General features: G+C 45.1%; 1 protein-coding gene across 1 annotated transcript in view; it reads right to left on the reverse strand.

Annotated features, from left to right (window-relative positions):
• The window catches only part of MYH10 (myosin heavy chain 10), a 101,249-nt gene extending 82,220 nt beyond the window's left edge, over positions 1-19,029 (reverse strand). Inside the window, exons 1-3 of the mRNA XM_086762608.1 lie at positions 18,952-19,029; positions 15,861-16,238; positions 1,404-1,560 (exon numbers count right to left, since the gene is read on the reverse strand). Coding sequence (XP_086618734.1) covers positions 1,404-1,560; positions 15,861-16,205 — 502 coding nt within the window. The 5' untranslated portion in view covers positions 16,206-16,238; positions 18,952-19,029. The remainder of the gene's footprint in view (positions 1-1,403; positions 1,561-15,860; positions 16,239-18,951) is intronic.
• Between the last annotated feature and the right edge of the window lie 6,144 nt (positions 19,030-25,173).

Raw genomic sequence — 25,173 nt, forward strand, 5'->3', positions numbered from 1 at the left:
CCATAAATCACTTGAGACTGTGAGGAATAAACTCCTTAAAACAATCTTACAATCTGCTCTATTCTTCCACATACAGTTATTAGAGGTCCCCTGATCTGAGCTGTTAGAGGTTGTCATTCTAGTCAAGAGGCCATAGTTTTTCTTTCACAAAAACATGTGAAAACAGAGCCCTAAATATCCATTGAAAAGCATGACAACTCTTGGTGGTCCCAATTTGCTGCTTTTCCATTGTTTGCCCCCGCATCACCCCACTCAGTGGCAACAGCCTAGTTTATTCTGGGGTGAAAGAGCACTCAGCAACCCAGCAACTTGTAGTTTATTATAAGCAGCCCTAAAGACAAAGGCACAACTGAAGAAACAAAGACTTACAGTTATCTAAAGGCAAGAGATGTCTTAAAAGAAATTTACATTTAAATACTTGGTTAACCTGGTAGCAGAAACAGTGTTTTAGTTTGTGTTAACTAAGTCAAATAGCTTTTACCCTACTTCCCGTACATCTATGCTAGGCCTATAGCAGAAAACACAGTAAGTTTTTCAGACCTGCCTCTTTGTTACACACACTTTTCTAGGTACAATGTGCTGGTGTTTCCAGATCAGCAAAACAGGCACCTAAATATGAACCCATACTGGATCACAGGAGCTGTGCTTCCAACATACTGTGCCAGAAGTGCAATTAAAAAATGTCAGATTCACAGTTCTTATATTTGATCAGCACAGCAGATTCACAGTTCTTATATTTGATCAGCACAGCCTTAAAGCCAAAATTCAAAGCATGTGCCCACCAAAAACTTACTTTGTTCTACTACAGATATGACCTATACCAGCTTGAAAAAAAAAAAACCACCAAAAAACAAGAAACAACACTTCAAGGTTAAGCATTTCCCTGACCCTTTTTTGAACTCAAACATACTATTGTTTCATTGTCACTTCAGATCATTTGTCAGCTGCCAAAAGCCAAAAGTTTTATAGAATTAGAGAGATGAGTCATGAACATACTTTAGCTTTCCCTTTTCAATCATACTTCTTCATTCTTACTTCATTCAAAGCCAGTGCACTAACATCTTTTGACATTAATCTTCTCTCTCCTTTCTTAAAGACGAAAGTATTTCTACTACAAGTTTCAGTGCCACCAGCTGGCACAGTGTATTTCCTGTAAGCGTTAGTTTGCTTCTCTGCCTCAGTAAGTCAGAGAAATACGCTGACAGGGGTCAATCTCCAAGTTATTTCTGTTCTGAAAGTTTAAGGTTTTAGGTAAGAAAGTTTTTTTTCACCCCTTTAAATAGTAGAAAAGATTCTGATACTGTTAGAAATTACTATGTAGCTGGATAAAGAAGCTCTTGAGTTTTAGATACAGTTAGTTGACAACTCTTCGCAATGTTAAATAACATTTAACCAATTCTTACCTTGCAGCATGCATCGATACGCAGATTCAGATATTGCATAAATGTGCGGTGGCATTTCGTGGCGCTTCTTCCCTCTGTACATCTCGATAATGTTTTCTGAATAAATCGGGAGGTTCTTGTAAGGATTTATAACTACACAGAACAGCCCTGAATAGGTCTTAAAAAAAAAATAAAAGAAACATTTCTGTTAGTAAACAGTATTGAAATAGAGGCATAAAGAGCAGAAATTTTTTCACAGGTTTTGTAGCATTTATCTCAGAGCAAAATTGAGGTCCTTTTTGTTGAGCAACTCAAAGTACATGCTGTATTCAAATTATTGGTTTACAGTTCTCTTAAAAGGCTCTTTAATTACCTGCATAAAAAGTAATTTAAAAGTAATAAATGTGAGTAAATATGCAGTGGAGCATCTGATCTTTCCCACAGATATTTAAATTTCCCCTCCATTTGCCAAGTTACAGGATTTATGGACATCTTTTGATGTTCAACTCCCTCAGTAAAATGTGCATTCAAAGTTATCTTTTTATTTTTGAAGGAACTGATAATCTTGATTAGTAAATAATTTGGGTAAGGAAAAAAGCCTCTTTCCAACCACCACCACTTCTGTTATTGTACTGTTTTCTCATATCTGTATGTCTTTCCTGCTCATCAACCCTTCTGAATCCTAAAGCAGTCTCCTTCTGGAGAGGTCATTCCCTCCACTGTCCCACCCCAGCTGATAAGAGTGCCTGGCAGCTGGCACTGCAGACAACGCTACATACTCTGCTTTTAGAGTTGATCACGAACAGAAGTTACCAGCACTACATCGAGAAACTCAAGCACAAATTTCACTTTGCTCATTTCATTGACTCCTACTGAGGCATTTCTGTTTAGTCAAAAAAATGCCTCAAGTTTTACAAAATTGAGCACACAATTGCAAACAATACACACAGGTCCACATTTCCCTGCAAGTGAAATATCAAAGACTACTTCAGAGCAATTCAATCTCTGCCTCATAGAAGTTACTTCAAAGGAATTTATCATATAAATATATATGGAAGAAAAAAAATGCATACAGCCAGCCACCCATGCTTTGTTATCTGGGAGGGACAGATCAGCCCGGCTTAGCTGCATGGGCTTTACTAGGGATCAAAGATTCAAGCTCACACACAGATAGTTTTGGATCATGCAAAAACAGAGCTAATCCACGGTGTTTCCCTGAACCAAGGCATGTGGATGGCTCTTGCCTTTCCAAAATTAACTAAACTGATGGGTTTAGTAAAATCTCCTGTTCACTTTTATTTCAATGTGGTTTCAAAGCACACTGTATTTTAGTCATTAACGCTATTCACATCTTTACTGGCACAGGAATGTTAGCAAGAGACCAGTTTTGATGGAAATAGGGAGTATTTCTCAATGCCAGGAAAACTGTTTTTCCTGCCTTTCCAGGCTGAGAGGAGAGAAGAAATGGAGACAGTAAGCACACAGCGTTACCAGCTGTTGAGAGCCCATAGCATTAAGCAGATAACTCTTATTCTTACCACATTCATCAATTTTAAAAAAAAAAATTATACTACACACATATGAACAGAGTAGCTGAAATTAATGACCTGCCTTTTTTTACATATATAAAAGATTTATTTGAACGAAAAGGTGTCCTGTTTTTTCTACACTACAAGAGATTCTAGAAAGACAGACAGAAGGTGATCTCTGAATCACCTTGAGTTAGGAACACCACCGGTAAAGAAAAAGCACTTGGTTTATGCCAGATGTCCTGACATAAGGACATCTTATGCCCTGTAGGAAAACAATCTCTCCACTTTGGTCAAATCTGCTGGATGATAAGCACTGCACTGCCTTACCCAGCCAAACGTCTCTCTTTGGTAACAAGGTATTTATTTCTCAAGGGAAAGGAAACAGATGTTATCAGGTCAACTGACCCAAGCATAAAGAACAACTTATCAGTCATCAACTCAACATAAGCATAGGTCTGCTGGCAAGTGGGCAGCTCCTCCCCAGCCTCGTGTTCCTACCGCTGTCCCTCCTGCCAGCGCCAGAGCCCTTGCAGTAACTTACCGAGCAGGATACTACGGAAGATAACTTTCAAAAAGAATTGGTTGGCAGTAGAATCAGTTCCCTAACCAAACTCATTTAGGGCCACTAGTGATACTGTAAGGGAGAGGGCAGACAAGATGGTTATTTTAATAGCATGGTACAACTGACCAAGGACTCAATCTGTGTTCCCAGCCAGCCATCTTCCCTGTCGTGCTCAACTGAGGTCACTCGCATTCATCTGTAATTACTATGGGTGACATGAAGGCAGCGAGAATCACCACAAGCCTGATTTCCATTCTAGTCTTCAAATAAGGGTAACGAGAAGAAAGGCCCACATTCACCAAGCCCATCATATTGTCACCAGCTTGAAACCACAGACAGCATAGGTGCTGCTCATTCTCCACTATAACCACATCTAATAAAAAATAAAAAGAAAAAAAAAAAAAAAGACTTGTTTATTGCTGACTGCAGATGAGATCTGGTCACCAGCAAGAAGTCACACAGCCAAAGTCCATTTCCAGATCTGTCCCAATACATCCTCTAGCCAGTGTAGTGGCACGAACACTTGCTTAAACCAGCAGAGCTCTTTGTTCCAGGATGATTCTGGACTCTCACCCAGCAGCATTTCTCAGCCCTGGTCTGTTTTTCACTCATCCGGCTTCAGATATTTGCCATTTACCTCCGTGGGCTGCTGGTTGTATCTTACTGTGGATGGGAACTCTCAAAACAGTGACTGACAGCTAAGCTGTAAGAGCAAATTGCTGTATATACTAACCATACTACAGCCATCCTCTTTCAAGAGTAACACTTCTATTTCTGTGCAAATTCATCTAAACCTTTAATCGGTTGTTTTGGTCCTTTTATGTTCACAAAGGAAAATTGTCAGGTTTTCCCCTGTAGCACTGCCCTTCCCCAGACATGAATAAACTGATCTGATACGTGTTAAAAAGTAAAAAATAAAAATCATAAGTGCTAGAATAAGAACAGCCATTTGAAGATCATCCTTCCCTCCTCCACCCAGTTGCTTCGGCACCTTTGGTTTACTTCCTCAACACAGACACGGAGTAAACATTATTACTATTCAGCTACATAAAGAATTAATAATTTATAGAAACAAACTTAACAATCCTTCAGACCTCTATTGATTATGCCTAACCTGGAAGCCTTTCTGGACTATCTCCCAATGCAATAATTGCATGGATCAGTGAACCTGGAATGATCAGAATAAGCAAAATCCAACTAGATGTCAACATAACACACCCAATCTAGAGGAAAACCAGCAAACATCCTGGGCAAATGAAAAGGGTTACTTTAAGAGGCTCTATACTGAACAGAGCCAAATTAGAAGTTATGAAACTCAGTACTGCTGGAACTGTAGCATTTTGTGCTCCATTTCTTTGAAACTAAATCTAAAGGACAGGCTTTTATCCCCGATCATTAAGCCTGTGTAATGACATAGCTCTTCACCTGCACCACCTTGAACTCCAACATCTTGATCTCCTGCACATCTGTCACTCAAGTTCACTCTCCTGTCATTCTTGCAGAACTTAAAAATCACACTTTCTTCAAAACATCACCACAGTGTATAGTCTTCATTTATTCAGAGGAAGATGGATTCGAGTTCTCCCATGAGGCTCTCAAATTTCCTGACCATGATATATTGCAGAAAGCATCATATGAACAGATTGGTGGGTTGTTTTTGTGGCTTGGTAGGCATAGAAACACAGAAAGGATGCTTTCATTGAGTCAAATTTAATTGGGAGGGAGGTAAGTGGTACAAAAATTTTACACAGCTATTTTGTGACTGCAGGTCTCACAGTACAAGTATATTACCACATCTAACCCAGCAGACTGGAGGTATGGGCTTTCTGCAGGCAAATGGAAGACATGAAGAGTACAGTGAGATTGTTTTACACACCTTGAAAAGCTTCTGGGTGACCAGCCATAGAAAGAATTAACAGGAATACTCGCACACTTGCCTTACAAATGGACACCCTACTTCATGAAGACCACCATATAACTATTAAAGATGCTCCGAGCTTTCCGACACACCAAAGGGGCAGTGCAGTGCCCTGTGCCTCCTCTCTGTTCTGCAGTACATGGACCCTGCCAAAACTGTCAGATTTGAGTTACAGTTGGGAACAGGCACTGAAGAGCTGCAGTAACTAGCCAGACTGGATGAAGAACCAAACTTCATTAATTTTTCAGCTGACAGAGGTAGATATTAAGAACTTAAAGGCAACTAAAGATGCTTATTCACCTTGAGATCAGGGGCTCAGCTGTAAACAAGCTAGTTGCTTGAAACATACACACACTGCTTTACCAAGGAACAGGATATAGCCAATATCAGCCAACGCAATAAAGCATCCAGAATGCACACTCTCTAGGCAAGGCTCCAGAGACAAATAGTAAAGCAGTGCTCTGACAGAGGTTTGTTATACAAACTTTCCTTCACGACACTAATTGTGGAGTTTGAGTGTTTCCAGATGCTTACAAGCCTTTATTCAGTAGTATATCATTTAGGAATTTGGATTTTGGTAAGCTGTCCCAGACTGCAGAGTTCAGGTTCCTGGTGCTGGTCTATTTGAGCACTACACTCTATTCCCAGCAGTAAGTAACCTGAGAAAGAAGTATATGTAAGTGAACTACTGGCAAAAAGAGTGTGCATTATTTCCAGGTGAAAGCACATGGGAATTTAGGCTCTAAATCTGGAGTGTGGGCTCCAGAGCAAGAAAGGTTTCCATGGCCTGTCTTCCCTTAAAACCATATCAAACCTTCACTGTGTATACACTTATGGTGGGATTAGTGTCAAAAGCCTTGCACAATTCCTCAGATTAATAGCTCAGCCTTACACTTCTTGCAGCGGGGAGAAGCTGTTATGACTGCTAGGTTAGTTCCTCCTGCCACAACATCAAAAGGCCTCTTTAAAGCATCATTTCAGAGTGCATTAGCAAGATACAGGTAAAATTTTGGAATTTTTAACAATCCGTTTACATCACTGGAGCACCCAGGCTCAACATTCATCTCCAGTTCTTCAAATATACGAAATGACAGATTTACTCTACTACTACATAAATAATTAAGCTGAAGTAAGCATCTAGACATCTCCTATTATTACCTGAAATATAAACCAGCAGTCTCTAGCCTAGACAATACATATTTTAAGCAGTATCCCATTACTAAAGGGGTAGAGCACATTCTCCAGATTGATAAGTTACATCATCATCATAGCATTTTCTTGTCTGGTTTCACTTCCTGAGGTTATGGACCAACCTTTCACACTCCAAGATCTATTAAGTCCGCCAAGCTTGACATAGTTTTCACAGACACTACCTTTCCTCCCTAAATAAGACAGTCATCCAATCCTAAATTCAAGCCTTAAAGAAGGGCAGGCAGCTCTTCAGTCTCAGAGGGGAATAAAGTGAGGCTGTGGCCTGAGGTGGAACACATTCTTTGCTGTGCACAGCAGCTGCCCAGCTATGATCCCACCTCCCCTCAGGGCAGGGGCAGAGGGGGCACAGCTGCCCCAGCACCATGGGCAGCCTCTGCACCACCACCCTAAGCCTGTGCTCCCCAGCCAGGGCACAGTCAAGACTGGAACCCAGAAATTATCCCAGACATCTCTATACAAGCCCAAACTGCTAGGAAAAAAAAAAAACCAAACCACTAAGTCCTTCTGGCATCCAAGAAGTTGGAGTCAAGGGTGCCAACAAGGGTAAGGAACCCCCTGTGGAGTACGAGGAACCTCAGCTCTGACACAGGCTGGGGGACAAGAGCCACTGACTGTTACTCAGGGCAACTAAAGGGTAAATCTGTGCACGAGGAGAATGAGAAAGGGAAGGAGCACAACACATACACAAGCCACGTGTACATGGAAAAAAAAAAAAGCACAGCTCAAACTTCAGAAGACTTGTCTATGGATGTTTCCACAGCTAGCACTGAAGAGAGGAGGTTCACCAGGACCGTATTTTCACATTTATAGCCTTAAGGTTATGTGTTTAAAGAGGGAAAAACCAACATTAGCTCCGCAGTGCGGGCTATACTCCTGCTCAGTCAGCTCAGATAGACGGGCTCAGCGTCACAGCCACCCAGCACGACTGCTTCAGCCACAGCAACTGCTAAGAGGTAAAACATGATCTTAGGTTGCACCAGGGCCAGAAAAGTATTAATATCCTTCCAAAAAGGCTCCTGTATAGCTGCATGTTAGAGCTTGACCACTCTTACAACAGGCTACCTGTGACTTCTGATGCAGGCATACAGCATGAAGGGGTGTCCTGCAGCACAGTGCATTCCACTGAGCACTTCAACAGAAGTCCATAATCCAAATTACCGCAACTTTTTAGGCTGCTAAACTACCATTTTTAATAGAAACAGAATATTTGACAAGAACATGCACTTCTTCCTACCTTTGCTTGCCCAAGGGAAAGGAAGGGATTGATTCATTTCCCTTAAATCCCTCAGATATTTCAACTTGATCACATTTATTAATCTTCTGAAAATCAGAGTTAATTTAAAAACAAGTTCTTGCATCTAAACAGCCCTTACAATCTGAACCCCAGCATTTCTTCTGCCATATGTTAGGTACTAGATCCAGTGACTGGTTTGTGTCAAGGAAAAGATGAAATTAAGTAACAAACTCCATTTCTTGCAGGTTCTTTTAATACCAGCCTTCAAAACTCAGTAACGTGAAACATTCCCAAGTGGACCAGCAGGAAAATTAAAGCAATTAGAACACAGAAGCTTATATAATAACACAGATTGTTCTAGGTTACGCTCTGGCCTCACAGGAGGCAGCGGCTTAAGAGAAGAAACAGCTTATAGACAGCTTCTCAAGTGCAGTTTTATAAGAGCTTCCACCCACAGCAGGCTCTGGAACTGGGGACTACAGCATATTTTTCATTCTTTCCCTCTTCTGCCCCAATAAAATGGAAAGTACTTTAAAAAAAAAAATGAAAGTAGCACATGGCTCCACACTAATTACAGAGGTAATACCTGTAATTATCAAAAAAATATCTGCTGAAGTATTTTGAATTGCGCAACAGTAAACATGCTTTCTTCTTTACTGGTAGAAAGAAAACCCAGTAGGCACATACACAGAGAGCGATAACTAGCAGCAAGGTTCCAGGAGCCCTCAGCCTTACATGAGCAGTTTCCAACCCTTTCTGAAAAAGTCTTTGCTAAAAAAAAGTAAAAGTGGAATAGTGGGTGGGGAAGATAATGCATAGTTTGTTAGAGTTTGGAGTCCTTCGAAGTTGAATCTAACCCTTTCCTCAAAGTGCTTCACTATCTACTTGCCCCTCCTCACGGAACAGCAAAACTAGTCCTCTCTAACTTGGCTTCACCTACAGAATGCACACATCTTGCACCACATGTCCCCACCTGAAACTTCCTAGCCCAAACGTAGGTCATGGGCTCACCAACAACAGACAGCACCAGGGGAACATCCCAAATACAGTCACACCAAGGCAAGACACCATCTGGACATGGACGTGGGTTAACAGAAGTCAAGCATTTGAGAAATTCTATTAATTGTAATCCTTTCGACTGTGTGAGGTTAGGAAGCAGTTAAGTAGTAATTGGAATGATTTATGGGAGCATCAGAAAGCTACAGATCATCAACTGTGGGCAATGGACTTCCTCCAGGAGAGCTGGGACTAGAACTGATGTGCAATATTTTTGGAAATAGATTCTAATAAAGCCCATTGGATTCTGAATATCTTCGCTTTTACTCTAGCTTAATCACATCCTGTGTTTGAGCGAGCAGTTCCTTCATCCCCTCTAATTGCACTGGGTACAGGAATGGGAATTTTTGACTGCAGAAGACAGACTTTTGGTCCTGTGAGATTTTCTTTCAGTTAGAAAAGGTAATCAAACTCAAACATTTATAGACACAAGGAGTAGACAACATGCCATTGATCCAGGGACTTTTCAGAGATTAGTCTGCACTTACCAGTCAGACCATTAAAATACAGTCACCTGCAACTCAGAGGTTACACTTTTCTGGAACATCAGTAAGGTACACCAAACCTCGACAAGATCCATACTATAGTGCTTGCTAGTGCACCTGGTGAGAAACCCCTTTTACTTTAATAAAATATTTCTGTTAACAAAATAAGTATGAGGTTACAGAATCACAGAAGGGTTTGAGTGGGAAGAGACCGTTAAAGCCCACCCAGTTCAGCCCCCCTGCAGGGAGCAGGGACATCTCCAACCACATCAGGTTGCTCAGAGCCCCGGCCAACCTGGCCTTGAACGTTTCCAGGGATGGGGCATCCACCACCTCTCTGGGCAACCCTGGCCAGTGTCTCACCACTCTCAGCGTAAAAAATTTCCTCCGTATATATAGTCTAAATCTAACTCCTTCTAGTTTAAAATCATTACCCCTTGTCCTATCACTACAAGCCCTGCTAAAAAGTTTCTCCTGATCTCTCTTATAAATCACCTTTCGGTATTAGAAGGCCTCTGTAAGCTCTCCCCAGAGCCTCCTCTTCTCCCAGCTGAACAGCCCCAGCTCTCTCAGCCTGGCCTCACAGGAAAGGTGCTCCAGCCCTCTGATCATCTTCGTGGCCTCCTCTGGACCCTCTCCAACTGGTCCATGTCCTTCTTATGTTGGGGGCTCCAGAACTGGATGCAGCACTGTAGGTGAGGTCTCACAAGAGCAGAGTAGAGGTGCAGAACCACCTCCGTCAATCTGCTGGCCACGCTTCTTGTGATGCAGCCCAAGATGTGGTTGGCCTCCTGGGCTGCAAGCTGGCTGGCTCATGTTGAGCTTCTCATCCACCAGTACCCCAAGACCTTCTCCTCAGGGCTGCTTTCAATCCATTCTCCACCCAATCTGCCTTTGTACTTGGGATTGCCCCAACCCACACGTAGGACATTGCACTTGACCTTGAACTTCATAAGGTTTGCACAGGCCCACCTCTCCAGCCTGTCAAGGTCCCTCTGGATGGCATCCCTTCCCTCCAGCATGTCAACCGCACCACACAGACTGGTGTCACTGGCAAACTTGCTGAGGGTACACTCAATCTCACTGTCCACATCGCCGACAAAGATGTTAAACAGCACCAGTCCCAATGCTGACCCCCGAGGAACGCCACTCATTACCAGCCTCCACTTGGACATTAAGCCATTGACCACAACTCTGAGTGTGACCATCCAGCCAATTCCTTATCCAGAGTGGTACGGTTTTACATTCATTAACAGAGTATGTAGGCACATAGAAACATTTAAAATGTGCTTTAAAAGTGAAACAGAAGGGTCTTTCTTGCCATCAAGAGGTACTAACACAAAAGTACAGCTTTAAATTGCTGAAAAAAAGCATCACCTAACCCTCACTTAGAAGTATTAACAGTCATTAGCTTATTCATTCAAATTCCAGCCAGTATCTGCAATATCAAGAACAAGTTGCTTTCCATTTAAGTAGAAATGAGGTATTTACATTCCTGATCTATGAAACTAGCTGCTTTTTGATTAACTGAAATGCTTTTAATAGACTTAAAAGTTTGAAATACTAAGAAAGTTATAACCAGAATGCTGCCCAACAAAGCATTGAAACATTTAGAGCAATGAGGAACACTTCTGAGCACTTTGCTTTTTGCAGTTATAGAAGTGGTATAGCATATGTCAAAGTTTACATTCATTCAGAGTTAAAAAAAAAAAAAAGGAATTATCTTGCTCTGAAGTGAAAACAACTCTCAAACTGCACACTAACTAGCCACTCTCTTCCAAGTGCAGAGCAAACAAAATGGTAAAAAACAACTTAAATACTTTTTTAAAAAATACTAACACAGCTCTTTCCTTCACATCAGCCATATGAGTCAAATTAGATTGCAAACTTTGAGTAGAAGCCTAATTTTGAACATAACTGACATGCCTACATATAAGCTTTCTGCATAGACATTGAAGCTAATATTGTTGTATTGAAGTGCAGAGATCAAGAGGGAGAAGGCACCTCTTCCTACACCAGAAACTCCTTCGCAGCTTTCAGACATTATTTGTAGCTCTCCATCAAAGCACTTACGTATTCCTCCCCTCCATATCAAGTGCAGCATGTGTCCTCCTAGCACTGTATTTTCAGAATAAATCCTCCTCCTTATCTCCCCTGCCGCTTCCATCCCTTCCCACCAAAACCAGAGACCCATTTCAAGTGTCTCCCTTTTCAAAGGGCTCCAGCTGAAGGAGACAGCTATAGCTCAAAGTCACTTCTTCAGCTGGGCTTCACACACCCCCCACAAGAGCAAACTAACACCACAAACCTCTGAGCCATGAACAAAATGCTCCTGAACACTGTAACCCTACAGCTTACAGCCCGGCAGTTTAAAAAAATCAAAGTCCATCATTTCCTATGTTCAAATGCCATATTGGACTATGAAGAGTTTGGAAGCTGGTTCACGAGAAACCCTGAACCTCATGAAGCAGTGACAAGGAGAATTACCAGAGCAGTAACCCTGCCTATCACAGCTCATCACAAAGCATTAAGGCAACAGTAGTCTTGAGACTTTAGTAGCACTCAAGGCTGCTGGACCCTTAACATCCACTCGTCTCTGTTTCATTGTCTGATTTAAGGATTATTTTCTCGCCTCCATGAAATTAGATTTTGCTTACATGACTTAAACAGAAACTAAAATCTAAGGCTGATATCTAGAAGTCTTCACAGTGGTATTTTACACCGAAGTCTCGTAAAAATAAAGATGTTTCCTCACTCAGGCTACAGACGTTGGTGACCCAAAACCTCTGACAACTAGACTCCTTTCTTAAAGCAATGCCCCCAGAAAGATATCTGGAACTCAGTTCATCATGGTACAATGATATTCAGGAATCATCACAGAAACAGTCTGAGCAAAATCATGTTTATTCCAAATCTTCAAAGGCCTCTGGGTATTACTCCTAGGTACCCTTACAGTGAACCACCTCCAGTTTCTGGTCTACAGCTATGAAGGTTATTACTGGTTACACACTGCAGCTAGCGTTAAAGCTGGTCACTCTAAAGCAGAGCAGGCAGAAGAGTAAATTTTTATATAATGCTGAAGAACTGACAGCTCACAAGGATTTACGGTAACCAAGACCCATGAGAATCTGTCACTACAGCAAGACATGAGACCAGTTTAGACTATTAATGACTCAAACAATACATCCCTGCCATAAAAAATGCTGATACCCTAAGAAAAATCAGCTATGAAACATAAGGAAGAGCAAAAACTCCTACCAAAGGTAGAAGCAGTGAGAAAGAAAACTGCTGTAGATGGCTGTACCTTCACAGAACCAACGCTTGCACTTGATGAAAACCAAGCCTCAAATATGAGCAGAGATCATCTCAGGAATGCTGAGATTCTGTAGGATCACGCTTGGTCATTGATGGGTTACGGAAAAAAGTCCAAGTGCAGGAAGTCATAATGATAGCTTTAGCCAATCTCAGGGGTCAAAAATATAGAGCCAGAGTATACTTCAAAAGAATTTGCAAAGATAGTACAGCTTCTCTAGGAAAGATCCTTTTAACATATTCTTCAGTTACACTCAAGCCTTAAGGCAAGAATAGGTGATGTTAAACCTGCAGCAAGAAATGAAGTTATTTCATCTCCAGAGCAAAATTGGCACCACTACAGTTGACATTCCAGCTATTCTTCCCAGCAGCTCTTGTACAAGTCCTACCACCTTTCATCTTCTCTGCTGTCCTGAACAGATCAGAAATAAAGTCAGAACCAAGCATGGACACCATGCTTTTACAAGCCACATTCCACATTCTCCAGTTGTGTTCATCTCCCACAGCACAGTAACAATGCAACTCAGAGGCCAAGACCACACCACTTGGCAGCCATTAGAAATGCTAGAAGTTCCAGAAAGTCCTCACCATCCCTACTTAGATGTTACATGAAACTCTTCTTGATGAAGTGAGCACCAGTGCCCAGTCCATGCCTACTGGCACTAGCTAGTTTTAGTCAGCCCTCTCTGTTCCTCCAGCTGTGTCATCCTGAAGAGGCAGATTATAAACCGATGACCAGACCCACTGACCAAATGCCTCAGCCCATTTGCTTCCTTTCTAGGGACAGAAAAGAAACATGTATCGACTTCAGTTGACAGTCTTTCATCTTCTACTTCCTAGAAAAGCAGTGCTGACTATTGTGAACTAAAGGAAACCAAAACAGATTCACCATCTCCACCTTAACTATTTGAGATCAACACCAAAATGTAAAATTTTGGTTTGGTTATTATGAGTGCTAACTGGAAATCAAAACATACCTTGAACTGACTTTTGTCACAGCCAAATCACCATAATTCACTTAATCAGCTCAGTTCATATTGGCTCTTTTCTTTATACCAAGCGAACATCAGCAGGTTACACAGGCAACGGGAATTGCTCTGGGCTGTGCAGTCAGCAGCAGCAACGAGAGTGCCACACCCAAGAGGTTTAAGGATCCTTGACGGAGATCTCTACCAGAACTGCACTAAAATCCCCACCAGCTCAAGTTCTTGATTAAGCTTCCCTCTGTGGCCTATTGATCTTTGCTAGTATTCAGCCTCTACTGTAATAGTACTCGCAACTGCTTTCCTTCTGCTCCAAAAAATAAGCTGAGTTTTAATTTCAAACAAGAAGTCACTATTACAGCTGCACAGAAACATTTGTGGTAACAGGAGCATCCTCCAGTAACGTCCCTGTAACTCAGGCCTCCAGTTAAGGCCAAGAAATCCATTAGCTTCTTGATCCCAACCAACTTCTTCCAGCTTGAGGGCAGGGGAGGTCATCAGTAATATACCAGTCCTCCTATGTGACAGCAGTATGCCAAGGAACCAAGTTTTAGAGTCTGCCTCAACAGTTAAAGAATGAAAAAAGAAAGCACTTTTTTGGTAAGCAGAGGGGAGGGGGGGGAAGGTAAGTCACCTATAGGATATCAATTATAAACTCCACATATATGACAAGCTAGCCTTTCACAAAGGAGAATATTTTCATCTGTCAGCCATCCAAAGTCACACAGTACTGTATCATCTGTGTCTACAGAAGAGTGACAGGTTCTCAACGCCATCCTCCAGAAGCATTTGTGGCTATGTTTACTGTATGGAGTCCTTGGACTACTGCTTGCTGTGACATTTAAGGCCTTCAGCTTTTAACCTTCATAATGAAATACAGTTACAACAGTTATAATGAATTTCATAACAACCAACATTATAATTGATACATATACCGAAAGCTTTTAACCTATCAACTTGTTTACTTTTAATTTTCAATCCAGTTCTTACTAATTATCCAATTAGTTTACTTATAAGCTTGCAGGAAGCATTCCAGAAGTGCTTTTTTGCTGAGCTCTGCTTTAAGGGCCTTGGTGGAAGGCCTTGGAAGGGTAAAAACCAAAAACCCACAATGAAAACTCAAAGCAGCACAAACATGAAGAGTATTTGGAAGGTGCATATAATTTTTAATAAGTCCAAATATTACCAAGGGCCAAGCAAAAAAGTACTCCATTAAGACCTAGATGGAGGGGAAATGAGCCAACTAACTAGCAGAACTAAATAAAAATGGATTTAAGCTTTAGAACAAGTGTTTATTAAAGTGAGCCACGCATTTAAGCAGATGTTCCAGTTTCTTTTAAGATAGAAAGTCCACTTGTAGCTCTTAACGATACTCTGACTCAACAAGTCACTATGCGATCGGTTTGCCAAGAGACAAGGAGCTACTCTTAACCGTATGGCACAGACACTCATTTAACATTGTTCAAGGAAGGGACGGAGTGAAAAGCAGCATCAATGGCACTGTGATTTCTAACTCTATAGAAAGATTGTGATAAGCCAGATGTTCCAATCAGTGCTTCAAAACCACTGAAAAAAAAGAAAGCTTTATCTTATTGGTTTATTTTAAGCACTTGAACACATTCTTTCCTGGCCCACTAAGTTGATACTAGATTCCAAAAAGACATTTCGCATTCCTAGCGCTCTCCAACCTCAGCTTTTAAAATAATAGCACAGCCTCTTATTATAATTTTTAATACGCAAGTTAAAACAAGATATATGCTTATTCATATGAGCAATTAAACAACAGTAATTCAGCAAAGTTAGGTTTTGTAATCTCTCGTAAGCTCAAACAAGCCATTTGATACTATTCACTGTATCAGTTAAGTATGTCTGAGGCAAGTGCTCTAACGAGCGGCATGAGCTAAGCACCCAGAGTTGCCATTTAGCATTCTATTTTTGAAAGATGCTTGCAGAATTATTTCCATAGGAGAATTTTTTTTATTATTTGTTTTATGACAACAGAGTTCTTGACCTGTACGCAGCATGGAAAAAAAGACCCTGGACTAATGTAAATGCTACGGACACAAAGTAGCATCAAAATTAGAGACAAGACCCACTTTCTCCATTTCAAACAGGTAAAGGAATGGGAGTCAGGTAAGTTCAGCTGAATTAGCACCCATAACGAATCTAGTAATTAGTACTTACATAGATGAGCCCAGAGTAATACCGATCCTTTAAATTATGCAATACAGAGGCTTCATTTAAACAGGTTAATTCTGCCATGTCTTCCACTTTAGAGAACTTGGGGGGATTCATCTTCTGAATATCATCTTTATTGACTAGTGCTTTCTTTCCATTCTCTGCCAGTTCAACCAACACTTCATCCCCTTTTTCCTCCTTGATGCTGGCCGCCTCAAAACCATGGCGCTCTGAAGGAATCCACACCAACTTCTTAGCAGTCCAATCAGCCTGGGTGGCAGGGTTGTAGATCACAGCCCTATCCACGAAGAGGTATCTCTCCGGATCTTCCTGTCCAGATCTCTGTGCCATTGTAGAAAGTGAAGGTGTCCACTATCAGTTACCCTGTAAATTGGAGAGGAAGAAAGTAAAGAGTACGTTACATACCATATTCTTATCGATTAAATGAACAGAGCTATGACACACCAATTAAATGATCTCTTTCTAATAACTGTATCTTCCCTTGATAAAGAAGCATCGCTAATTTCTTCCATAGTCTAAAGAAGTTGCTACACAACTGGGAGCACCTAGTCACACAGCAGCCCTCTGAATAAACAAACAGCCATATAAAAGTTAAAATGACCTGGCAAGTATGATCCCAGACCCAGAACAGAAAACTCAGTATAAACTGGTTCTAATTGTATGCCAACTATGGAGAGACATTGCAACAAATATGAGAACTACAAGTAGGAAAAACACAGATCTGTCTTCTGTGTTTGAATAGTAAGAGCAAATTTGACAAAAGCTTGACAGTAAACTCAACTTCAATTGAACAGTAATAAAAAAAAAAAATTAAAATATTAAAATATGTTCAGGGGATAGCTAACTACAGTAACCAGAATGTAGCAAGAATGTTTTAAAACGTGGATTTTCAACTACAGACAGAAACTTGAGACACTTGAAGTTTCTAGAGGCCACTAAGCTAGCTGACTCTTGCTCGTATTCTTCCCAAAAAAACATAAGACTTTGCATTTCTACAGCCTGTTTCTGTTCTCAGTCGTGAGCACTGACATTACCATATTCCAAAAAAATGTCTCCAGATCTCAAGTTTACCTTGAGGCTTGAGATGCAGCAAGGACTGATGTTAGATTTTCCAGCAGCTTCATGGGTAATTTGAAGGGGAAAGAAAAACTGCTGACAAGAGCTCCAGCACGCTCATTTTACCCATTTGCCTCTATCTAAGAGATGCCACTGTATCTTGCGTTAATAATACTGTCACCTCCAGGATTCCTAGAGCTTGCAGTTTCATCTGTAACTGCCTGAGGAGCAACAAGGTCAAGCCTGACACCTAGTACTCGGGTCATTAAGCATCTTGTTTTTTCCACACACTACATCTTTTCTGCTGAAGAATGTTACATTAGCTAATGGTAGCCTTTTCCAGCAGGTAACCTAAAGGTTAGCTTCAAAAGCAAGGACGGTTTCGCAAACTGCGTTTGTCATCTTTCATACTATGGTATGCACCCCGATGGAAGTTCTGCAACACACCCATCCTCAGAAGAACATGTAATTAAACACAATAGTTGCGTCTCCATCTATGGCATGGACGTTTGTTACATTGACCAACTTCAATGTAAAGTAAGCACAAAGTCACTGAACCCTTCAGAGGTTTGAGGAGCAGACCGTTTACTACAGGCGGCTTAATTCAAATCAAGAGGTGATGACTCAACATTTAAAGTATTTTTTAGAAGAGCCTCTTAGAGAAAAATCCAGTGAAGAAAAAGGCAACCGTTGAAGGGACACCTTAAGTGACAGCTGGACTCCTCAGCCAGGAAAATGAAGAAATTAGTCAAGGAATGCTACAGTTAGCTCAAGAAGCCCACAAATTTAATATCTGAGCCTTCAACCCCAATTCAAATAGCTGTGTGTCTCCCCTGTGCTAGACTAGAGCTGAAGTTCCAACAAAGACCTGAAACACCATTGCCGCCCTCATGCGCAAATGCATCTTGGTGTCAAGTCTCTGAAAGCTCCCTGGCCAGGTATGACAGGCAGCCAAACACAGTTATAAGCTCGGTCTCATTTTTGCACACACTTAGATGTAGTGAAATCTAGAGGTCAAATAAAACTCACATGACAAAATTAATCATTATTGTTCCCCGGTGGAATTAAAGGCTGAAATGAATGCATGGGCTGACTTCATGCCAGTTCCTGAGGAATATACCTAACACCGAGGGATCACAGTCAGTTTCAGGGTCATTTTTCTACTTTGGCTTTTAATCCCGCAGAGCCCTTCACAAAAGACCCTCCGCAGCAGCAAAGCAAGTTGCAGCTTACTCTACCCGGGGCTCCTCTGTTAACAATGGCATTCAAATGAAATACACAAATGAGCACATTTATCATGCAGGAATCCAGCACTCCCAAAAGACGACTAGTGGGAAAAAAAAAGGAAAAGAAAAAAAAAAAACACCAAAAAAAAAAATCAAAAAACCCTACACATGTTCTGCTCCTCTAAACAAAAGGGGGGCGGGGGGAGCACCAGCGGAGATGGGGAGTGGCATCCCTCAGCGCAGCCCGGGCATTTTCAAGGACAGGGGCAGCCCGAGGAGCCGCACAACCCGCACCGCCCCCGGGCGCCGAGGGCCGATGCTCGCCGCCCTCCTGCTGCCGAGCCCCCTTCTCAGGGCCGCAGGCCCCGCCGCCGCCCCGAAAGACAAAGGAGGCGACCGGGGCTGCTCGGGCCCGCCGGGGCCCGGGAGCGGCCCCCTCCCCGGCGCAGCTCGGCCCCAGCCCCGCGCCCCCCACCCAGCCGCCGCCCCGCCCGCGCGAAGGCTGCGGGAATGGGAGAAAATGGCCACCTTCCCCTCACCGAGGCGGCCGGGAGGGGAGCGGCGGCGATGCGGCGGAGCGGGGGGTCGGGAGGAGGGGGAGATGCGGCGGCGCGGGCGGGCCGGGCGGGCGGGCGGCGCGGCCCACACAAGGGGGTCTTTGTGTGCCGGGCCCACCGCCGCCGCCCCACCCCCACCGCGGGCGGGCTCGGCCGCGCGCCCCCGGCGCGCCCCCACCTCCTCAGCCCGCCCCGGGCAGCCGGAGCTGCCGCCGCCGCCGGGCCCCGCCGCCTCACCTGTGTAGCGCCCGGCCGCCGCCGTGCCCCGGAGCTCGCGCCGCCCGCCCGGCTCCCCAGCACTCGCGCCGCTCCGCCCCCCGCCCGCCGCGCTCCTTTAGCGCCACACCGGGCCCTCCGCCCCCAGCTCGCCGCCGCCGCAGGCCCCGCCCCCGCCCCCGCCGACCGCCGCTCTCCCATTGGGCGGCGCCCACGTCCGTCCGCCGCAGCGCGCTCGCCCATTGGCCCGCGGCGCGGCCGCTCTCCAGCCATGGCCATAGCAACCTCCACACGCTACCCTCCAAACCCCGCCTCCTCTCTTCGCCCCGCTTCCTCAGCCTTCATTGGCGAGCTCCGCCCGCCCGTCGGCCCACAGCGCTCCTCTCACTGGGCGCCCGCCACGCCTGTCGGAGCGAGCTCCGCCTCTCGCTGCAGCACGCCCGGCGGGGGGCGCGGCGCGGCCTCGGCGCTGCAGCGGGCGGTGCGCGCGGTGCTGCAGCGCGGGGCGTGCGCGCGGGAGCGCGCTTCCCGCTCACCCACCCACATTTCTCTCCTCTCCCCGCCCCTGTATTTTGGTCCGATTTAGGGTTTTTCAGCCGCCCCGGCCCCTGCGCCGGCTTCCACCGGCGTGAGAGATAACGGGGAAACCCGTCCGCGGGCGCTGGCAGCGCGCGGTGCCCTCCTGCCAGGCCCCGCCGTGCTGCGGAGTCGCCTCACGCCCTGCTCCGTGGTGCCCGTCGGAGGTGGCCGTCACTGGTTTCCAGGCCCTGGGCGGAATGGCGATCCAGCAGAAAAGCACCCAGACCCGATTCCCGAACTTCCAGTTCTAGAAACTCTGCCGCAGCCCTCAATAATGGCTCCCGGGGATAATTACCCTCTCTATTAAAAATAAAACCCCAACCCTCGCTGCCAGTCTGACGTGGTCTCCCAGCCCCCAGATCCGGTCGAGTGTCTCCATTCGAAGCACATTCCTGCGTGGAGGCCGTTCAGCCTCCACCGAGCTGCCCCAGCCTCCTCTGCCCCAGGCCAGCCAGCTGAGCTTGTGCTCACATGCATGTTCTTCTCCTTCCTCAAACATAATCCTGAGGCTTTTTGGAACCCTCGCCTGTTTGCCAGCATCTTTTCTGGATCAGGAGGCTGCAGCATGGGAAAAAAAAAAAGCCATTTGCAGAGTCTCTGAGAGTTTCTTGAGCTCACATGGATGGGTTCCAAGTGTAATACCTTGGGGGGCTGCTGCCCCACGCACTCCGGTGCTGCCACTGCTTTAGCAGGCACGGGATTTCGAGATGGAGAGCTTCAACACCATGGTGGCCTTCCCCATTATTTTGCAAAATCTTTCCTGTGTTTTGCTCCCTGGCTGAGAGAAATCCCACGTGGTGCATTGAACCTCCAGGGAATGGGCACAACCTCTTGCCTCAGCCATGGCTTGCTCCAGCCCTGCGTGCGAGCAAGGTAGCTAAGAGCGAGCCCGAGCTGGGGGTTTCGTTTCTCCGCCCAGACCCAATGCAAATGCAAAGTGGCTCAGGAATTACAGCTATTTGGGTGGAAGGAATTTGCAGCAGATCCTTCTGACCAAGTTGATGAGCAGAGAGAAGCAGCAGGAAGGAGCGTCGAGCCTGGCACAGGGCAAAGCTGCAGCAGGGCATCCCGGGAAGGGCTGGGAGTGTCGGGCAGTGCCTAGGGACAGGACTAATGATGTCTCCCATTTCCCCTGTGCTTAGGAAGCAGGACTTTCTATGGACTACTTGCACAAATGGAAATGTTTCAAAGCAGCATCTGGCATTTCAATACAACTTAGCATTTTTGGATGAGTTGCGCGGTTCAAAAAGGGAGGCAATAGGGTAAAACGGGGGGAACCAGGCTCCTGGCACAGAGCTGGAAATCATTCGGTCATCTCTGCTCACCTCTGCACACAAATCAGTTCATGCGCAACTCCTGGCACTTGGATTTATATGAAAGTCTCCCTCTTAATTACCATGTCAGTGGGAGGTCTCGTACATCCTGTTTCGCCGAAAAATAAGGGTGTTGACTCGCAAACGCAGGTAGATGAAAGCCAAAAGGCTGAACTGGTTACTCCCCAGCTGTTTTTCGCTTTGCAAGGACTGCCACTCCTGGGGCCGGGACAGCTGAGCTGCGTGGTGAGCCACTGTAGGCAGCAGAGAAAGGCCAACACCGCACGGACTTTGGGTTTCTTAAATACAGGCATCCAGCACGCCGCACCTCCTAGGATTTACAGTTTTTTGTCGCTCAGCCAACAGGTCTCCATGAGGTGCTCGGCTGGCTTTCGTGGAGCAGTGCCAGCCCCTCAGCAGCACCAGGGCTATGCCACAGAACAGCCTGATGAGTATTTTGCTCCCTGTGGAAAACCAACGTGCCCAAGGAGCAGCATTGTGCACTGGTTACGGTCGCCCGTTGGGGCGGCTGAAGCCTTGGGCCGGTGGAGCACCTACACCCTGATGCCCTCACGCTCCGGGTCAGCACCTCCACAACACGCTGCTTTGGGCTTCAGTCACAAAACTTCCATTTTTAGGCATATAGCGTCTTTCAAAAGAAAAATAAAACCGGAAAACATTATTCTAGAGACAAGCTTGATGCAGAGTTTAGTTTCTTTTAGAAAATGATTTCCATGGAAAATCTTTGAGGATCCTGTAGATGCCACATGGAGCGTGTCAGGGTTATAGCACTGAGTTATTATTTTCATCACACAATTATTTTTATCCAGGCCGGTGCTAGGAGGGAATTCCCCAAATCCACTGAATGTCTTTAACCCGTGCAGGGAAAGATTATGTTTTTATCTTCCCCAGGAGACTGGGAAAAGCAGCAAGAAACATCTTTTATAAAGGATTTTTATTTGAAATAGAAACTCAGGTGATCCCTAATCCTAAAATTGTTTCCCTGCCTTTAAACAGAAGGCTAATGATACCATTGCTACTAGGTCATGCGTGTGCTTAAGGCAGAGCATGTCCCGTGAGTGTTTCCAGAGCTGGAACCTGAACAGGTAAATAAGAACCACTTAAGTTTAAAGCAGTACATGAGATTTTTAGAACAATGTGAAGGATTTAGGCAAAGATGCTCTGTTCCTTTCTAATTTAGAGGTCTTACTACTGTTGGCATGTATTGGAAAGCTAATTTCCATACTGGGCAATGTGTGCCTCCATCTCCAGTCTGCTTTGGGCATTGCTGGGCAGAACGAACTTCTGCAACGGCAGAGCACACAACTGACATCCACCAGCTGCTTGTCCTGTCCCATGTCCCTACCATCACCCACCAGTAAGCCAAACAACCCTCGTTCCTTGATTATTTCCCAACTTTGCTTCCTGCAGAGCCTGACATATTCCCTCCCTGCCCTGCTTTCTGACTGTGGCAGGTTTTGGGTGCATCTCCAAGACGTACACACTCAGGTCTGGCTTCCCACAAGAGCCCCATGTCTCTGCAAAGCAGGACAACTTAGCATCTTTCTGGGTCAAATTTTTCTCCGTGACTTCAGGTACTGAACAATACTGAGCCAGGGTTTAGAATTAAATATTTAAATGCAGGAGTTGCATACGCACAGGCATGGTCTGTGCTTAGTGATGACAAGGGGACACATGAATAAAATCCATGCGAATTCAGATTCCAGTTCAAATCCTGACTTGCTGTGGCTTTGAGCAGCCACGGTTCCTTCCCTGCCCTCGCTCACCCTGCAAAGGGAAGAGAGTTTGTTACGCCCGTTTGCCATGTCAGAAGGGAAATCATGTTGGATGTATAATGTGCTTTGACACCTTCAGAAGGAAGGTGCGAGGAAAAGGCAGAGTTGCTCATGTGAAAACTGCCTGCTTTGTTGCTTGGGATCAAAACACAGAGCAGTGTAGGAATAAAAGAAAAATTATTCCACAGTAAAAGTACTTTATAGTAAACATTTATATGGGAGCAGCTTAAAAGGAATTGGAAATTCAAGCCCCATGCTTAATGCTTGAGTTTCAAAGCTTTCTGAGATGCAATAAATTACAGTAAGATGAGGTTACACTTATTTCTTGAAGCACGCTGTCCTCCAGGAGCGCGCCGTTTATTTTATCTCGTATGTCAATAGGAAAGGTTCTGAAACAGGAGGTGTTCTCCAGGGTGGCGCGCAGGGATCAGCACCAAATATGAGCTTTGTTGTCTCACCCATCATATATTTTAGTCCTGGATAGTCTAAAAAGTTAGCTAAATCAGGAATGGAAAGTCTGCTTCTTACTCACAAAAGGGGATTGCACAATAGTTGGTCGGACAGGCTGCTGTGAACCTGATGTCAGATCAGCAAAAATAGCCACCTCTGCAGCAAATGAGTCAAGATCTGAGCAGCAGAATGAAAGATTTGCACTCCAAGCAAGCCTCTAACAACCACACAGCCGTTTTCTGACAGGTTTTGCTGGAAGCCAAGACACTCCGTAGAAAATCTCGAGCTTCTTTGAACATGAAGGGCCAAGGGGAGGACCTGGGATGAGATCCATCTCGGATCAGCCTGCTGCAGTCATCCTAGGAGCGAGACCCAGGCACGCACAGAGATCGGTGCTCACCAGCTCCTTGCTTTCTCTCTTCCTTCCCCATTCCCCCATCCATCACACTGGGAAAGAGCAGAGGCCGAGAAGGTAGAGCAGGATTTTCACAACTGTGCCTTCCACCCTCCGCGCAAGGGTTTGGCGCGCGTTTCTCTTCCCTCAAGGAAAAGGAGGGCTCATTCGCAAGCCTCCACTGAAAACCAGACAGAAATCTGAACCTGCCTTTTCCCTGCGAAGCAGGAACTTGTCTGCAAAATCTGTCCTCCCCCGCCTCGCTCACCACACCCAGAGATCGGAAATCGTCCCCGGGAAAACCACGTGCGGCAGGTTTAGGGAGCTGCCCTTTTCCTTCTGGCTAGCTGGGAAATTATGATTCACTGGGCCAGATTCTCATCTCAGTTACACCAGTTTGCATTGCAGAAGAACTTCTCACTTGCAGTTCTGTTTTTAAGAGAAAATAATTTAGCTATTATATTGTAGAAAGGGCAGATGAAAAGTTTCTTAGGTATGATAGGATCAGAGGGTAATTCAAGCTCAAGGAATGGAGCTCAGAAGATCATCTAGTTCAACCTAGCTAGGATTTTGGAGACATAAAAAAAATAAAGAAAATGGTGGAGGTTTCCCATGGAGCCACTTGCAAAGGGCACGTTTCCCTGGGGATCTCTGCCTCGTCCAGAACTGGCCTTTACTCAGCACAACTGCAAGATTAGGTGCTCGGATGCCAGCGGGATGAGCACACCACGCATACCTCTCCCGATGGGAAAGATTCCCCTCCTTGCATTTTGGATGTGAGGTTTATTTGTAGCCTGCTCTCTCATGCCCCATCTTCATTTCCCGTAGGCAGGGCTCGTGCATCCGTACTGGTACAGCACTGGAATAGGCTGGAAACCCTATTTATCCCCTCACTTTCCTTCCCTTGTCCCACTTCCCATGCTGCCAGCGCTCACAGAATGTTTTTGAATTTCAACTAAATGCCCCATTTGTAGCTGGGCAAACCCAGCAGGGTTTTTTTGAGATTTGTTGTGTAAAAATACAAAAATTATGCCAAGGAACACAAGTCTCCTGCACGGTCCAGGGTTTGGGCTGCCCGTGTGCTGGAGGGGCCGGGCAGAAATCGAGGGGATGTCCCTGAAAGAGGTCACTGCAGCAAAGCCCCAGGGTGGGAAAGCTGAGCTCTCATTGTGGCTGGCGAGTGGGCAAGGGGCAGCTCCCCAGGGCCCATTTCTCGTCACCCCATGGTGGCCCTTGGCTGGGCTGAAGGAACCAAATCCTTCCTCTTGGGTCAGAACCTCATCAGGTGTGAGCTCCTCGGGGTCCACCTCAGGAAGCATGGACATGCCCAAGTGCACCAGCAGGTCCCACCAGACAGCGAGCAGTCTCCAGGGCTAGAAGCGACTTTAGTTTCTTCAGACCTGACCCTGAGAACTTGTGTCTGCTTGGAAAACCACTGAAAACCATTCCCGAGCCCTGCCTCATGTTTGGACACGGGGCACAGGTGCTGCCAGCTCTCCTAACTGTGTAAAACCCTCTCATACTTCAAAAGTCTGCGTTTGCAGGGCCAGGCTGCAGCACTGCACCCTCTGACCATCTCCAGTCCCCTGCAAGCGGCAAGCAGCGGCACGCAGGGTTTGCCCCGGCGATTTCGGCATACCGGGGACTTTCCCAGCTTCAAATGGAGCCTCCTGTTAGAGTCAGTGTAGTCTTTAATTGGAGCTGATTTACG

The sequence above is a fragment of the Chlamydotis macqueenii genome, chromosome 18 (genome assembly GCF_036417535.1).
Source record: "Chlamydotis macqueenii isolate bChlMac1 chromosome 18, bChlMac1.mat, whole genome shotgun sequence".
Taxonomy (NCBI): domain Eukaryota; kingdom Metazoa; phylum Chordata; class Aves; order Otidiformes; family Otididae; genus Chlamydotis; species Chlamydotis macqueenii.